This window comes from Eulemur rufifrons, chromosome 2, assembly GCF_041146395.1.
Source record: "Eulemur rufifrons isolate Redbay chromosome 2, OSU_ERuf_1, whole genome shotgun sequence".
In the NCBI taxonomy this organism is placed as follows: domain Eukaryota; kingdom Metazoa; phylum Chordata; class Mammalia; order Primates; family Lemuridae; genus Eulemur; species Eulemur rufifrons.
This window is the reverse complement of record NC_090984.1, coordinates 93,262,787-93,280,892: the sequence shown is the minus strand read 5'-3', so window position 1 is coordinate 93,280,892 and position 18,106 is coordinate 93,262,787. Positions and strand designations below refer to the sequence as shown.

The following is an 18,106-nucleotide window of genomic DNA, read 5'->3' as shown; positions in this document are numbered from 1 at the left end:
CCCGCTGCTCATAGGTCACAGACAGACACGGAGAGCCCACGAAACGCAGTGTGGAGAGCCGGGACAAAGCACACTGAATTTCCTCCAGGGAGCTTGGAGAACAACTCTCCCCACTCCTTGTTAGGTCAGGCCCACTGCTTTGAATGGAGGACACGGCGTGAGGGCACAACTCGGGTCATACCTCTTTGTAATCGCCGACACACGTGGCCTGGAATGTCGCAGAGGGGACTTGCCACCCCATGAACAAACTTCAGTAGCACCCAACGTTGGGCATTCTGAAGGCATTTTCTTGGTACAGATCACAAGAGACATCATAGAAAATGTTATTCCTTTATTATTTCGAGGAGGTAAATACGTAGCCCAACACACCAAAGCAATAGGGAATTAGAGGCAGCAAAGGGCCAGTTTTTTTGAGAAAAAGCCTCATGCTGCATCTCTAAGCTCCTGTCTGCCCACAGCCACTTACATAATGACCGGGTCAGTGACACGGGGCTTGCTGTGATCACAGCAGTGGACAGATGACCCAACTCGACACCCTCAGTGACCGAGAAAGGGTTCCGTGGGGGGCAGCAGAGGCACTGCCAGGGCCCAGCATGCCGGGCGGCGCCCCCCACTGCCACCGCCAGCGGCTGAGGCCTCTGTCTGGGCAGCAGCCAGCTAATCTAGCACTTGATTTTATTTCTGTGAGCCTAGAGTGGGCAGGACGTGAATAAATCCTGAGTCATAAATTAAGGTGAAAGACTTAGTAGTGTTAATACTCTGGGTGAGAAAAGACATCACTGTCTTGGAGGAGGCTGGGCTAGGAGTCTGGCAGAAGAAAGATGGAAACACGCAGAATGGCCATGGGCTGCAGGCGCTGCCTTGAGGCCATCAGGGCTTTCCTCGGTACATGATGGGGGACCCTGGAGGCTGCTTCCTCCGGCACAGAGCTGGACGAGAGGCTCGTTTTGCACTCATAATTGGCTTCCTGGGTCTGGTTGCCTCACCTGGGCTGAAACAAGCCTTGCCTGTGCACCAAGTGTGGCTTTGGAGGGACACGTAGTTCTCCTGTGTTGAGGGGGAAGAACTCAACTCAAGACCTTTCTCTCCCCACCTCCAGCTCCTTTCCCTTGCAGATGACCAGGGGGGGAGGTGAGAGGCAGAGGCAGCGCCTGGTGCAGCCCCATCATGGTCTTTTCCGGAGAACTCATTTTGGTGGGACCCAAATCCACCCCCCCACCCCCCCCCCCCCCACCGCCGCCCTTGGCATGGAATGGACTTATTTCCACCCCTGGGAGGGACCCTGTCTGTCGATTTAATGGTGGCATGCAAGTGGGAGTCACAGCAGCAGCTCTGGGTGCTGTAATACTCAGACACCATTCATCGCAACCGGCCTGTCCAGGCTGGACGCTGGCAGGGAGGGGCTGCTTCCTCCCAGCATGCACTGCTCCCCAGCCACATGGGCTGATAGATTTTTGGTTTGACAGGTGGAAAGAATTTTAAAAACCACACCACTGTGTTCTCCAAACCTAGAGCCATTGGTTTTGTTTTGTTGTACAAGAAAGAACAAAGAGAACCACAGCTCCATAGTGGCTAAGGCTTGTGTAACACAGAATGTATCGAAACGTATAAACCTTGTCTGACTGGGGAGACGGGTGAGCACAGAGCCAGGGGGACCCACGTCCTCTAGTCCGTTGCAGGCTCTGCTACTGCCTCATCCTCATGCTCCTCGAAGCCTGGGACTGGCTTCTGCAGAAAGTACGTGGTGGCCTGGATGACTTTGTCTGGTCCAATGTTGTACACGGGGTGAGTGGGCTGCTGCGAAGAGAAGGACAGATGCCGGTTAGTCACCCTGGTGTCCTTGGGAACAGGCACATCCTTCGCCCCATGAAATGCACTTCTAAGAATTTCATATAAGGAATCATCAGAGATACACACAAAGATTACCCAAGGCTTAAATGATCAAAAATAGGATATTTTCTAAAAAAACATTTTAGATAGTACATGGGATGTGGAATACTATACAGCCATTAAAAACATGCTTTTAAATATTTAATGGTATGGGCAAATGCTTCCAACATTGTGAAAAACAGTATACAACACTATCTCAAACTTTTAAAAATGGTTATAGACATGATATAAATAGGCAAAAACTGGACATATATCAAACTATTAAGTGATGTGATTATTAATTTTCTATTTTTATATATTCTGATTAAAACATTGAACACATGTTTACATTTATAATCAAGAAAAAGGACCACAGTCCTTTATGCAATAAGGGTGTCAGGTCATATTTATATATATGTATTTTTTGAGACAGAGTCTCACTCTGTTGCCCCAGCTAGAGTGCCGTGGTGTCAGCCTAGCTCACAGCAACCTCACACTCCTGGGCTCAAGCAATCCTTCTGCCTCAGCCTCCCGAGTAGCTGGGACTACAGGCATGTGCCACTATGCCCGGCTAATTCTTTTTTCTATATATTTTTAGTTGTCCAGCTAATTTCTTTCTATTTTTTCAGTAGAGACGGGGTCTTGCTCTTGCTCAGGGTGGTCTTGAACTCCTGACCTGGAGCGATCCTCCCGCCTCAGCCTCCCAGAGTGCTGGGATTACAGGCATGAGCCACCGCGCCCGGCCTCATATTTATATTTTTATATTATTCTATATCACTGAAACCCAAGAGCAGCTTTAGGTTTGAGACATGAGAACATCAACCTGATAGGAAGCAATTATCACCAGCCTATAGTACCACACTTAGTGGTGAAATGATAGAAGCCCTCCCATTAATCAGGGGGAAAAAAATTGAAAACATGCAAAACAATTGCATAGTTATTCATGGATACATATGTGTAGTTATAGTACAAAAACATCTGTAGGCATGATACATGTCAAATTTAGGAGAGGGTTACCCCTGGGGTACATAAGAGGCAAACAGGGAGAAATGTTAAGATTTAGAAAAATTTAACAGTTGTTTCTCTGATTTCTTTCTTTTTTTTTTTTTTTTGAGACAGAGTCTCACTCTATTGCCCTGGGTAGAATACAGTGGCATTATCATAGCTCACTGCAACCTCCAACTCCTGGGCTCAAGCGATCCTCCTGCCTCAGCCTCCTGAGTAGCTGGGGGACTAGAGGCATGCGCCACCATGCCTGGCTAATTTTTCTATTTTTAATAGAGATGGGGTCTTGCTCTTACTTAGGCTGGTCTTGAACTCCTGACCTCAAGTGATCCTCCCACCTCAGCCCCCCAGGGTGCCAGGATTACAGGAGTGAGCCATCACGCTCAGCCAGATTTTCTCTGATTAAGAATGAGGCTGTTGGCCGGGTGCGGTGGCTCACGCCTGTAATCCCAGCACTCTGAGAGCCCGAGGCAGGTGGATCCTTTGAGCTCAGAAGTTTGAGACCAGCCTGAGTAAGAGCGAGACCCCGTCTCTACTAAAAATAGAAAGAATTTAGCCGAACAACTAAAATATATACGAAAAATTAGCCAGGCGTGGTGGCGCATGCCTGTAGTCCCAGCTACTAGGGAGGCTGAGGCAGAAGGATCGTTTGAGGTTGCTGTGAGCTAGGCTGACGCCACGGCACTCTAGCCCAGGCAACAGAGCGAGACTCTGTCTCAAAAAAATAAATAAATAAAAAAGAATGAGGCTGTGTATCTTTCCATCTGTCTACTGGCCATCGTGTTTCTTCTGTTTGAAATATTTCCCAAGAGAAACGGGGAAAGTTAAAATGACACAGATGAGAAAACATCGCTCACGCGCTCATGACAGCCTGCACAGGCCCTGCTATGTGATCACTGTGGACAGCCTCCGCTGGGGCACGTCTAGGCTCAGAGCGGCTCCTGTGCCAGGCTTTGCGGACTGGCTGCATGTGAGCATCGCTGCCCTCACCAGGCTGGCGTATGCTGAGGGAAGCAGACAACCACGCATGGAACAGATGCGTCGCCGATTGTGATGAGCGCTATGGAGGGAATGAACGAGGCGCGGCAGCACAGCGTCAGGGATCTCATTCTCTGAAGAGAGGGCAGGTAAGCTGAGACCTCCGAGAGACAGTCAGCCACGGATGCCGTCACGGGCCTGCTGAACTCACGGCCTCGGAGTGACAAGTAACTGTGGCCTCCTCGAGAGGGAATGAATGGAAGTGGTGGGCCAGGTCCTTGACTCCGGGATGAAGGCATGACAACTCTGCCAGAGGTCAGAGTGCCCACTGGAACCCTGGGCTGACCCGGAGGTGCATGTCCTCCGCAGTCACATCCTCGCTAACAGGCTGCACAACACGAGGAGGGCGGGGACCCTGAGCGTCCCAGCCTGTCCACACGGGACATGCACGGAGCCAGCTCTGCAGCATCTGAGTGGCTGCTCACTTGGGAAGCCGCCTGGCCCGGGGGACCCTGTGAAGAAGGGGTGTGAAGCCCCCTGCCCGTCTTACCAGAGCGTTTTCAGGCACCCCCAGGACCACGTCGTGCAGCATGGCTCCGCTCCCGAAGTGCTGGGCTATGGACAAACCGCTCAGGCAGTAGCAGGTGTGGTAGAAGTCGCGTGACCTGGAAGGGTGGGGCAGCTCTGAGCAGGTGCTCCTCTGTGGCCCACATGTCCCTGAACACGGCCACACCAATTCCAAGGCCCGAGGTGCAATCACATAGTCCCCTTGTCCTCCATGTAGCTGGAGGGAGCATGGTTTGTCCCAGCAGTGTGTTTAAAAGCCCCATTCTCCAGCCCTGCCCAGTGGGAACAGTAATTTTACAGTTGGTCACTCCAGCTGTCTTCTGGCAGGGGCTCTCTAGTGGCTGTACTAGTGCTTAATTAATATATTTCTCTAGAAAAATATCAAAATATCTAGATATGAGCCAAATTCTTTCTGAAAAATTGCTGGGCCAGGCCTTCCCCTGTGCCAACAGCAGCACAATGTGTGTTTGGGGTCGGTATGAAGGGTGAGTGACACGGGGGACAGGACTTATTTCCCCTTTTCTTTTATTACGGCATCCCAGACTCGAGTTCAGTAATTTAACCTACTCTGTAGTAGTTGTTGGGACTATAATCTCTGTTTACAATGCTTTGGGGTTTTAACATGTAGTATCCTATTCTATTTAAATCAGGTTTCTTAAAAAAAGGGTCTGGGGAGAAAAGCTACCAACCCAGCGATCTGTTTACCTCTCTGGGGTCGAGGCGGGGGCTGGCACGTGGAAGCTGGGGGACAAGATGGGCAGCCAAGGTGCCAGATCAGTGACACTCGAAGGGGTGCTGTTCTCCGTGCAACGCTGGCACTAAGCAGCCGACGGAAAGGGACCCCTCGGCTGTTAAAAGTCAGGCTCTGAGCAGGCCTCAGGTGCACGCCTGTCTCCCCTGCACCCCCCCCCGCCCCGGAGAGAAAGCACTTACTTGCCGGGTTTATCCAGAAGCCCCCCGGCAGGGCACTGGCAGCACATCAGGATGTACTCCTGCAGGGCCTGCTGGTGAAACATCCAGTGGCTCATGCTCAGGGCAGGATCACCTGTTGAAGGGCAAAGGGTCAGAAGGGCCTGGCGGGTCCAGCCAAGTACTGGCGCCTCATTTGTACTTTATCATGCAGTGGGAACGCTGAAGGTTTCCCCCTCCTTTTCCACTCATTCTTGGTCCACTTGCTACTTCACCTGCGTCCCATGCACCACATGTCCCTTCTCCTGAACCTTGACGTGCATCCAAGAGCAGCAGTTCAAAGTGGCACTTTCACTTTCTTGAAGTGTGCACCTTAACTTGGATGGCAATCCTAAACCATGTGTCTGGCAGGCAGTGAACTAGCAGCTTAGCTCAGCTTTCCAAATGGACCTCGGTAACTGCCCCCAACTTGGTCCATGACTCTTTACTCCAGGCTTTTAAAGACATTTCCTCTAGCACACCTCCAAAACTTGTTCATCAGACTCTCATTAGCTAAGTGAACTCTTAACAGGGGTAATAAAGTCTGTTTGTTCTTCCACTTTTTTTTTTTTTTTTGAGACAGAGTCCCACTCTGTCACCTGGGCTAGAGTGCAGTGGCATCATCATAGCTCACAGCAACCTCAAACTCCTGGACTCAAGCAATCCTCCTGCCTCAGCCTTCCCAGTAGCTGGGACTACAGGCACACGCCATCATGCCCTGCTAAACCTGTGCCCAGTGTGGGGCTCAGACCCACAACCCTGAGATTAAGGTTCTTATGCTCTATCATCTGAGCTAGCCAGGCGCCCCTTTCCCCCATTTTTCTAAGCCTGAATTTAATCTATCTCTAAAGGGAATTCTCCAAATTTTCTCTTGGCTCAAAAAATTTTCCTAAGAAGCATTACTAGTAACCGCCCTCCTGCGTCATATGACAGCCCAAGCAAAACCTGGCCATTCCGGTAATCATACTATGGTACTGACAGGCGACTGGGCTTCTTCACGCTCACGTTGGGTTAGCACGGTCAAAGATGCTGTGGGCCTCACGGTTATCAAGTAGGGAGGAGGGACAAGGTGCCAACAGGTGTGTGGAAATTGATTTTCTTTTTTTTTTTAAGTACACATAGGATGTATGTAAAGTCTTTAATAAAATTTTTATACTTTGATATTTGGGCTATAAAAGATGCCAAAGAATCTGTAAGTGGCAATTGAAAGCTAATTTTTCTTTCTTGCAATCTCTTTGCTTCTATGTATTTTTCTCTCTGGTTATAAATTCATATCTTACATTTTTCATTTAACACTATAGGCATAAACTTTTCTATTCTGCTACATAATCTTCATGACCATCATTCTGACTAGACATACAGTATTTCACTACATGGAGGCATAAACTAACTGCATCATCAAAGGAACTGAGCCCAAAATGGCAATATATGAGTATATAAACTTATATGGTAAAGATTCATAGAAGTTTATGGTGTGTATATATAGCCTAAAAAAGAATATATAAGGAAAATATTTAATTGTGGAATATTTCAATAAGGGACAGTGGCTGACTGACGTGGGGAGGCTGTGAGCAAAAGCCACTCATCTTCAACAGCCGAGTCACGCCAGCCCAACAAGACAGGCACACCTCAAGCAGCATAAGAAGTTGATCCCGACCCAAGGGGAAACACACCTGCCCTTCCTCCTCATGCTGGCTGAAGCACCTGCACTATTTGAATTCCTTTCCTTTTTCCCTACCTGTGAGCACGGTTGACTTTGTATAAGATACATAACTTATATGATGGGACTTCACTCTACCTTTCACTTGCTTCCAAGGCTGCGTGCAGTTCCTTGCGATTCTAAGAAATGCTGCATTGAACACCTTTGTGAATATTCTCTATGCTTAGGGTTATTTTCTGCAGATATTTGACCACAGTGGAATTATTCAGTTAAATGCTTTTAAAGTCTTTAATAGGTACTAATAAACTGCTTTGAGAATTTATATGGCTGCCAGCAAAATTTAAAATTTTACTGTACCTTCCTCCTCATAAGTCACTATAAAAAAGTTCTCGGCAATTAAAATGGTAAAAAGAAATAGTGCCTGCTCATTGCTTTCGATTTGCATGCTTCTGATTCCTAATTAGGGTAAAATTTTTCCATAACTTTTGTGTACTAGTCACATTTCCTTTTGAAGGTGTATATTGGTCTTTTGTCTTCTAAAAGCCGATAGTCCATTTTATTAATCTAGTTTATTAGATTTTCCTTTTGTATCATATGCTGTACCTGTTTTCCCCCTTTTGCTCTTCTGTTTTGGCTATGTGGACTTAAAATTTTTTTTAATTAAAAAAATATATTTTACGGCCGGGCACGGTGGCTCACGCCTGTAATCCTAGCACTCTGGGAGGCCGAGGCAGGAGGATCGCTCGAGGTCAGGAGTTTGAGACCAGCCTGAGCAAAAGCGAGACCACTGTCTCTACTAAAAATAGAAAGAAATTAGCCAAACAACTAAAAATAGAAAAAATTAGCCAGACATGGTGGCACATGCCTGTAGTCCCAGCTACCTGGGAGGCTGACGCATGAGGATCACTTGAGCCCAGGAGTTTGAGGTTGCTGTGAGCTAGGCTGACGCCACGGCACTCTAGCCTGGGCAACAGAGTGAGACTCAGTCTCAAAAAAAAAAAAAAAAAAAAAAAATTTACACTTATGCTGTAATCATACTGTTGATTTTTCCTTTGTGATTTCTTCTTTAAAAAAGTATATTTAATAGTATATGATTTTTTGGGAGGGGGATAAAATGATAAAAATGTTCTAAAATTGACTGGAGTGATGGCTGTACAACTCTGAATACACTAAAAACCAATGAATTGTACACTTTAAATAAATTGTACAGTATACGAATTATATCTCTAGTCTAACACTCTCCTAGCTGAGCTGCTTCAGCTAAGACTCAATAAAGCTGTTATTTTAAAAAGCATATTTATTAAACTTTAGGAAACTGCATTAAACACCTGTATAAAATATGCATTTATTTCATATCCTATAATAAATAAAAGACTATTATTATAAGGTAAATGATAACCTATGGCTAAAATTGGAATCTGAAAAGAAAATGCTATGTTTATTATTAAAAAGATTACAGATGCTTTCAGTTACTTCCTACATTAAGTTCAAAAGCTCCAAGTTCATAAACTGTATAAGGAGCTCGCAGACAACCTGCGTTTGGAGACCGGCACACAGAATCACAGCAAGATGAAGGGAGACAGGATTACGGGGTGATAACCATGCACTGGAGTCAGCCTTTTAAATCCTTTATCTCTTCCTTAAATTACAGATCCCCATTCTAATGTCATTTTGCATTTCAAAGGTTCCTTTTATCTAAGAAATCAAAAGTCTTTCCAAACCATAACTGACAGGTGCAGCCATCTGTAGCTCAACTTCACAGGTGGGCAAGAAAAGACCTAGGGGGTTACCCCGAAGAACATACAGGAAGCCAGTAGCTATCAAGCCCGAGAGAAACTCACAGTTCTGCTGCTTTCTTACTGCTCCACAAAAAACAAAACAACTCACTGATTTAGTCAGCATTTCATATTTTTAAGCTATTAATAACTCATTCTTCTACTCGAATGCTGCCTTCTGCATGGGGAAGGTAGTCATTGGCACGGAACTACTGACAGTCACTCGCCGAGTCAGGATATGAACTAGACTCATGTCCTGCACCATGTTGAGGCTTTTTCCCCCTTTTTAGTTAGCAATATGCTCGATGCCTTTGAAAAATGTATTTCTTCGTTTACCAAACAGTACACAAAAGGATATAAAATTTAAAAAGTCAGTCTCCATCCCTGTCTCCTACCCTCCTAAACCCAAACATACCCGCTGTTAAAGGGGTTTTGTGTAGGCTTCCAGGAAAAGCTGTGCGTACCCCAGCCTGTATGCACAGGGACTGCTCCAGGCCCAGCTTCCTACACTTCACGTTGGATCTTGGAGAGTTTTCCTCTCCACATCAGCCCATTGTATGCAGCTATTGTTTGGAGAGATCATCATAATTTATTTAACCCTTAACGTTTTTTGCTTTTTACTCTGTCACCCAGGCTAGAAAGCAGTGGCTGATCATAGCTCACTGCAGCCTCAAAATCCCAGGCTCAAGTGATCCTCCCACCTCAGCCTCCCCAGTAGCTGGGATTACAGAGGCATAAGCCACCATTCCTGGCTGACCCTTAACCTTTTGACTGGCATTTAGGTTGTTTGATATAAAAGCACATTTCAATATAAATCCTTTGCTAACATCTCTGCAGGTAAATTCCTCACAGTGCACTTGCTGGGTTCAAAGAGTAAGTGCCCCTATAATTTAAACAGGTATCTCCAAACTGCCCTCCAAAAAATGATTTACCTATCCACATCCTCTAACTTTTGTACTAACAGTACAAAAGTGCCTGTTTTCCCGCATTCTCCCCAATATAGGGGTATCAAGTTTTTTAATCCCTGATAATAAAAATAGTTTCACTGTTGTGATCTGCATTTCCTTACCTACAAGTGAGCTGAACAACTTTTCGGTGGATTCATGGCCAGCTGTAGTGGTGACAAGCAGGGCAGGGCTGTGACGCCAGCTAGGCTGGAGTCACACAACCGCCCACTAACCCCCGGGGGTGCCAATCAGGATTAAAAAGCAAGTCACGCAGCCTCCCTGTACTTTGTTTCCTTGTCTGTCAAATGGAGACAACGATGGGGCCTATTTCATAGGTTGTTCTGAGGATCAAGTGAGAAAATACAAGTGAAATACTCAGCACAGAGTCTCAGCTACCAGCAGTCGTCTTGGTTGTAGTAGAAAAAGTAATAGTAACAGTTATTTTGAGGGGAGCTGTCTATTTAAATCCTTTGCCTGTTTTTTTGGCTGGATTGCTCATCCATTTCTTACTGATTTGTACGATTTTCTTCAAATTAATTCCTCTTCGTCATTTGTCACAAATATTTTCCCCACCTTGCTACTTGTTTTTAGAATTTCTGTTGTAAAATACCTTTTGTTTGTCTTTATGCAAGAAAAACACATCAACTGTAGAAAAATGAGGAAACACAAACAAGAAAGAAAACAACCACCACCTACGATTTCACATCCCAGATACTTTCGATTGATTTTTTTGGAGTCGATTCTTCACTAAAAAAATGGGATTACACACATACTGCTTTGATATGATCACAATATATTGCGAATATCTTTCTACACTGCATCTCCTCTGACTCCCAAAGTCCATATTTTGCCCACTACTCACAGCACCTCCCTTCTTCCCAGACCCCTGTCTGTGCCAAGTCCAAGAAACTCACTGTGTCTGAGAAGCAGGTGAGCCTCAGGCCCAACGCGGGCCTTCTCCCAGGCAATGAAAAAAGCTGGAAGAACCAAGATTCACAGGCAACGCTTTGAATGTGACTAAGTCCTCCACAACTTGTGCTGCAATAAACAAAATGCCAACCAGCGGCCCCCCGGGAAGACGACTTCGGCAGCCAGTGCTCTAGGTGTTCCTGGCATTGCAGAACTACTGCCCCTGATCCCTGCCAGGGATAGACTGGTGAGACTGACGGTTTTACCAGGTGCTTGACCTTACCAGTTCTAACGAAAAAGATCACCAAAACCCCAACTTATTTCTGTTTTGGAAACGCTGGGCTCTCAGGGAATTCCTGACTTTCCTGTCAGTAGTCAGAGATTTGCAGGCTACAGAGTTGGGAATTACATGCCTCAATGCTCGGAGACCTAAAGCCCGGTGGCCTCCAGCTGGGAAGATAGGACAGAGGCTCCGCTTACTTTAATTCAGTATCAAAAGTGGCCACAACTCAAGTCAAAGGAAATTAAGAAACTGAAGAATGGGGCTCAGAAAGAACCAACAAGAAGAAAAAGTGTGGGGAAGGGCAGAAGAATCTCATCTTTTACGTTTGAGCAACTGATTACTCAACAAAGTCCAAAGAACAGCTTCTCTCTGGGCCAAGGGATCTCACTCCAGGAAAACATCAGCCACCAGCAGGGCACCATGACTGCTCCTGTCCCACCAGTTTCCTCAGAGACAGCCTGCTCTCAGGTAAAGTAAGTGAGAAAGATGATTCAGGAGTCAGCAGGCAGTCTAAGGTTTCGAGAGACAGCGAGAAAACATTCCCAGAGCTTTTGCTATCTAACTCCTTCAGCTTTGCATCCCAATTGAGACCCCACAGAAACCACCATGGGTTTCTCTATTCGAGCAGTACGGGTGGAACAAACTCACATTTAGGCTTGTTCAAGGAATTTAAAATAAAACATTTCTAATGGTAACACAACTCTGCAGCCAGCCAGACATGTGGGTCCCTTCTCCATGGGTTCTGTTCTCTACCCCTTTATGCAACTGCTTTTTCTGTCACTGTTGAGACCAGGTGCACAGCATGGGTTTTCGGCTCTGACACAACCAATACACAGCTCTCTGTTGGAAACTGGGGCTTCACCTCCAGCCGAGGTTTTAGCCGCTCTAGCACCCCGGACAGGAGTGGGCTGCTCCCTCCAGATAACACAGAAGCAGCATCTCCACCTCCTCCTAGCAGTTTAAAAGGAGCTCACTTTGCCATGGCCAGTTTAAAGCAGCAATGAACAAAGCTAAACCATTGGAACCGAACCTTATTCTGCATGTGCATGGCCCAAGGCAGGAGGTTCCACACTGGGCCCTCCCAATCCAGGACAGACAGAGCTCATTTCAACCCTTTCTCAAAAAGCACTGTAGCTTCTGGACCTGGTCAACACCAGAGGGAAATCGCGCAGCCCAGCTCACGGCTCCCCGCTCACCTTGGGCGTGCAGTGCACGGTGGAGCAGGGGCAGGAGCCCCGCCTGCCAGAAGGAGTAGCAGCCGTCCACCAGCTTGTTGCAGCGGCCCTGAAATCCTCCTTCAAATCGCATCTGCCGGCTCGTCACCCATTGCTGAGAAGGAGACACAGATGGGAGAGGCAGTTGGAGGCTAAAAGAGACACAAAAGTCCAGCAAGACAGGATCTCCAGGGGCCTCCTGTCTCTTGGCTTCCTGGCACTCAACTTTCAGTGCTTTGATTTTCTTCCCTTTGCTCCCCACTCCCGGCCACAGACTAGGGTGCAGCATTTAAGCTGACCCTCTGGGGCAACCAGCATTGATCTCTGCTCAGTGCCTAGCAGACAACTACCTTTTCCCGGGTTCTAAAGCTGTGCCGATGCTGAGAGGATACAGAGGCCAAGCTGGTTTGTAAGGAGACCTGCAAAGTCTCTTAATAAACATGGCTTAAATAGGACACTTAAGGCAAGACCACTGGTGGCTCATTTCTCATCAATTCCTTGCGCACGGAAGTTTATTAAAGCAGATAAATGGAGCTTTAATGCTCTATCTCATCAGATGATCTCAAACTGTTCCTTTCACTTGGCACCTGGGGAAATTCACCCACAGTCTCTTAGCAAGTTGCTAGCATGACTGGAAGCTGAAGCCATTTGTCCTGATTACCAAATGACAACTCTCCCAGGTCTATGGCTGATAGAAGGAAATCTTTTACTTTGAAGCTATAAAATAGCTCTTGATGTCACTCAGTGGTCACACATGACACCACCATCCCTCTTTTATCTCCAAGTTTTCTGAACACACTCTACGACAAAGATCAAGATAGTCATGGGTTTGGCCTCTAAGAAGAAGCAGAACCAACTGGCCGAGCAGATAAGGGCACTTCCGTGTCCCTCCCAGACCTCCCAGGCGGCTCTAGCCACCAGCCCCAGGCTCACAGAGCGGCCTCACTGGACTGACTGGGCACCGGGCAGGATGTTGCTCCTGCGTCCAGTCTTCACTAGATTGAGTTCCTGAAAACAGCCACTAGGGACCCACGATGGACAAGGGGTCCAGCTCTCCCTTCACAGCTGTACAGTTTAAATCGCATCCCTGGTTCAAGGCAACACCCACTCGCAGAGAGTCACAGTCCCAAATTCTTAAAGACATAAAACCCTGCACTGCAGACTCAGGTGCTAATATATCCTCAGTTGTTCTTAAATGAACCAGTGCTTTAGGGATGATGCCATTTAATGAAAGTGGGCTAAGTGTTTCTCAAGAAAAGCAGCAGCAACTACAGTGGGGGGGTCCATTCTTCATTTTTTACTTACCACAGCTTAAGTGTTTTTAGGTCAGACTAATTTATTTTTTTCAAGTACCTGAACCCATGAGTTTGCTCTTGGCTATATGAATTCATAAAATCCATCAGATACGGGTCCCTAGTTCTCCCAAAGCAAATGGAGGGAATGGAGTAGTTTGGGTAAGAGGGACACTAACATTTATTAAGCACCTACTATGTGCCAGGCTGTTAACATACATTCCCTCCTTTAACCTTCAAAGAATAGGATTGTTAGCCCTACCTTACAGAAGGGAAAAATATACAAACCAACCAACCAACCTCAAGCTAAAGCAGATTAGACAATTTACCCAAGATCCCCTGTCTAGGAAACAGCAGGGGCAGTGTTCACATCTAGAATATTATCATTATAACTTAGGCATTCACTAATTATATTCCTTGTTTCTGCATGGGAGATGGGAATTTTATGTTTCATCCCTTGTTGATCAGATTTTAAAATGTCTGATAAATTCTAAGCCCAGTGAACACAATTGGCTGTTGTGGCACAAACTTTCAAGACTTCGCGAAGCTTTAAGAAGCGTTGGCTCAGGGAGGCTTCCTAAAGTTAAGGGTAATACTCTGCCTATGAGTTCTCTACAGGGTACGACAGAAACTAGCTCACGACAGGACACACAATGACAGTGTGTGGACTCAGGGAGAGGAGCTGCATGTCAGTTGCGGCTGATATGCTTTGAGGTCATGCTTGGGGGTGCAGATTCCCCAAATGTCACACGAGGGAATACCTTTCTCCTTGGTCTCCTTGGTAGCTGTGGGGCGTGTGTTGTGTGTTTGTGATCTTTCTCCCCGAAGCTGGCTGCTTTCTGAGTTCACTCTCAATATTGCCAGGAGCTTGGAGTCCAGACATAAATGCTTGGGTTGCCTTCTCAATGCAATTACCCAGCTCTGCTTGGAGAACTCATTTAAATGTTGGTACTAAATGTTCATATAGTACAGCAGGTAATAAAAGCTGGGCTTAAAAATGTTTCAAAGCTCTCCTTGTAACTTTTCCTCTTAGGAGATTCTTTCTAAGATGCAGGATAACCTCTAATTCTAAGAGACTGAATCATGGGGAAGGTACTCCGGCTCACACCAGTTGTCTGCAGAACATCTGGAATTGGCCTAACACACTATGTAGAAAGTTCCAAGGAAGATCAGAAGGCGAGAAGGGAGCCGAGACAGACAGCAGTTGTTCCAGTGCCAAGAGCTCCAACGGCTACATCTAAAGAAAGCTTCATCCCAGGACTTGTTTGTGAGCTCAAGGCTAGAACCCCGTCAGCACTTCCCACAGCCACACCCTCCCAGAAGCCTGCCTATCTGAGTACAGTCACACCACCAGTGACCTGGGGCCTCACAGGGAGACAGCTCAACAGATACTTACTAACAAGCTCTTCAAGTTCAAGGAACGTTCCTTCTTGAGGATTACCAGCGCGGCGAGGCCGCAGAAAGTGTAGCCACCGTGCGCTTCCATCCCTGGCACCCCGCCAATGCCACCTTCCCAGTTCTGACACCTAAGGAGAGAGAGAGAAAAGCACAGCGGTCGGTGAGGGGATGCACACAAGGGCAGGACCTTCCCAGGTGGCAGAGAAAGTTCGCTCAGATGAAGGCATAAGCCGTCACGACTATGAGTGCAGACAGGCCAACTAATTAACTTTTGGAGAAGCCTTTTCTGTATAAATAAATAAGGGAATGAATAAATAAATAAAACCCAGAAGCTTAGAAACAGTCTACTTATGTAGGAAACATAGTAATTCAAATTATTACTCTGAAAAAAAGTTATGAAAATCACATGTGGTATGATAACCATCAGGTTAAAATAAAATTGAAAACTAATTGCTAATTCTGATGATCTTTGAGGGCAGGTGTATTGGTAATATTTTTCCTTCTTGTTTTTCTCTATTTTCAAAAAGTTTCTATAATGAACTTTTATACTATTCAAAATGAAACTATTTTATTTATTTATTTATTTATTTATTTTTTTGAGACAGAGTCTCAACTCTGTTGCCTGGGCTAGAGTGCCGTGGCGTCAGCCCAGCTCACAGCAACCTCAAACTCCTGGGCTTCAGCAATCCTTCTGCCTCAGCCTCCCAGGTAGCTGGGACTACAGGCATGTGCCACCATGCCTGGCTAATTTTTTTCTATATGTATTTTTAGCTGTCCAGATCATTTCTTTCTATTTTTAGTAGAGACGGGGGTCTCACTCTTGCTCAGGCTGGTCTCGAACTCCTGACCTCGAGCGATCCTCCCGCCTCGGCCTCCCAGAGTGCTAGGATTACAGGCATGAGCCACCTCGCCTGGCCAAAATTAAACTATTTTAAAAAATTATAATTTCTTACATATTCAAATCATCCATCATTATTATTATTATTATTTGCGGTTAAAGTATTAAGAATGTATTTTCTAATCACAAAGACATGCATAATCTTTAGCCCAGCAATATAGGGCCATTTCTAGGCATTAATCTTACAAAATAAGTAAGAATGTGTCCAAAGATCAGACTGTAAGAATGTTTACTGTATTCCAATTTATAACAGTGAAATGTTAAAAACAGAAGTTCAATAATAGAGGACTGGTTATGTAAATTATGGTACATCTATGCAACAGAATACTAGACAGTCATTTCAAATGATGCTAGGGAAGTATATTTAAAGACATTCCGAATATATGAAAGAAGTTTATCAAATGATAATGAACTGTATGATTTCATTTCTAGGATTCTGAAAGCTATATGCCAAAAGAGTGGTTATCTTTTGGATTACAAGTGATTTAGGTTTCCTCTTTTTTGCTTGTCTATAATAAACATATTTCATCTGTGAAATAAAGAAATTTTCTTTTAGGTATATCTTCATTAAACAATTTAGAACTTTACTTCCAACTATCTCTAATTATTTGCATAGAGTTGCATTTCTTTTTTTTGTTTTGGAGACAGAGTCTCGCTCTGTTGCCTGGGCTAGAGTACCATGGCATCAAGCCTAGCTCACAGCAACCTCAACCTCAAACTCCTGGGCTCAAGTGATCCTCCTGCCTCAGCCTCCTGAGTAGCTGGGACTACAGGCATGTGCCACCATGCCTGGCTAATTTTTTCTATATATATTTTTAGTTGTCCAGCTAATTTCTTTCTATTTTTAGTAGAGACGGAGTCTTGCTCTTGCTCAGGCTGGTCTGGAACTCCTGAGCTCAAACGATCCTCCCACCTCGGCCTCCCAGAATGCTAGGATTATAGGTGTGAGCCACCGCGCCCGGCTGAATTGCATTTCTTAGAGGTGAATCTGCCTCACAATCCGCCGTAGTACAGGCGCACAGGTCATGGACACCTAATCCAAAAGCCAGCAGAATGTCGTGTAGGAGAGAAAGTTAGCAGTAATACCTTCATGTCTTCTGGGCACCTCTCCCTAGAGGCCTGGCATCTTGGGAACTCACAGGCCTTTTCCAGAGAGGATCCAGGCCCAGGGAGATCAGCAGTGCAGACTGCAGTGTCACAGATTGGCTACCACTCACTGTACGGAGGCTTGAGCATCCTCTGTCCCCCTCACCCTCCACCACCGCACAAACACGTGCCCCAAAGTTTTGTTTCCGGTGCACTTCAGTGCATGTAGCTACTTGGAGTACAGGAAGAGCTCAAGCTTGAAAGGTGTGATGAATGAAAAATACACAAGGAACCTCTTAACATTTTTTCCTTAGCCTTTTTTTTTTTTTTAATGAGCATTACCATTTCAACTAAAAAGTCCAAACTTTTAAAAGCATAAAATAAATAATGAAAAGGTTTCCTGCCCACTCTAGCCTCCTCATCCCTCTCACCAGCAGTGACCGTCAGTTTCTACATCCCAGTCTCTGTCTATGCGCGAGGACACACACACACACACACACACACACGCGATGTTACTTTCCTTCCCTTTGTTTTTACATAGATAGGAGTGTATGATACATGCTGCACCTTGCTTTTTTCTTTTCTTTTCTTGTTTTTTTTTTTTTTTTTTTTTGAGATAGAGTCTCACTCTGTTGCCCGGGCTAGAGTGCCGTGGCATCTGCCTAGCTCACAGCAACCTCAAACTCCTGGGCTCAAGCGATCCTCCTGCCTCAGCCTCCCGAGTAGCTGGGACTGCAGGAATGCGCCACCATGCCCGGCTTGCTTTTTTCATTTAGTAAAATTCTTTGGGAGTGTCTTCTAGTTAACTATAACATAAGAGCCCAGTAAAATGAAAGTAAAGGATTTAAAAAGGGATAAACCCACAAGGTAAAGAGAACAGAGAGGATATGAACATAGAGAATATAACCAAATTTTGAAAGCTAGAAAGGAAGGAAGATAAGTAACTGACTTAGCAGAAGAGAGGAACTCTCCCTAGCAAAAGGGTGGGGGTGGGGGAGAGGCAACAAAAAGCAAGGTGATTTGCTCCAATGAAAGGCTCAAAGATTAGAGACACAAGGTACCTCTAAAAGTGAGATGAGTTTGAACCACGTTCATTGGTTGCAAACTTATATGAGAATCAACTCTTCAGGTCCCCTCCTCACACCCAGCAGAAGATGGGAGGTTTCAGAGGTTTAGTCAAAAGGATCTGGATTCCAAGCTGAGAGCAGGAGGGAGGCACTGCACCAAACAAGGGGGTGAAGTGAGAATCTACGATCTGAACACAAACACCCTACTAG

At 45.7% G+C, this 18,106-nt stretch overlaps 1 protein-coding gene across 1 annotated transcript in view; it reads right to left on the bottom strand.

Moving 5' to 3' along the window:
• Window positions 1-299: 299 nt before the first annotated feature.
• FNTB (farnesyltransferase, CAAX box, subunit beta) overlaps window positions 300-18,106 on the bottom strand; it is a 59,796-nt gene continuing 41,989 nt past the window's right edge. Inside the window, exons 8-12 of the mRNA XM_069487610.1 lie at window positions 14,844-14,973; window positions 12,138-12,270; window positions 5,353-5,464; window positions 4,403-4,517; window positions 300-1,797 (exon numbers count right to left, since the gene is read on the bottom strand). Coding sequence (XP_069343711.1) covers window positions 1,666-1,797; window positions 4,403-4,517; window positions 5,353-5,464; window positions 12,138-12,270; window positions 14,844-14,973 — 622 coding nt within the window. The 3' untranslated portion in view covers window positions 300-1,665. The remainder of the gene's footprint in view (window positions 1,798-4,402; window positions 4,518-5,352; window positions 5,465-12,137; window positions 12,271-14,843; window positions 14,974-18,106) is intronic.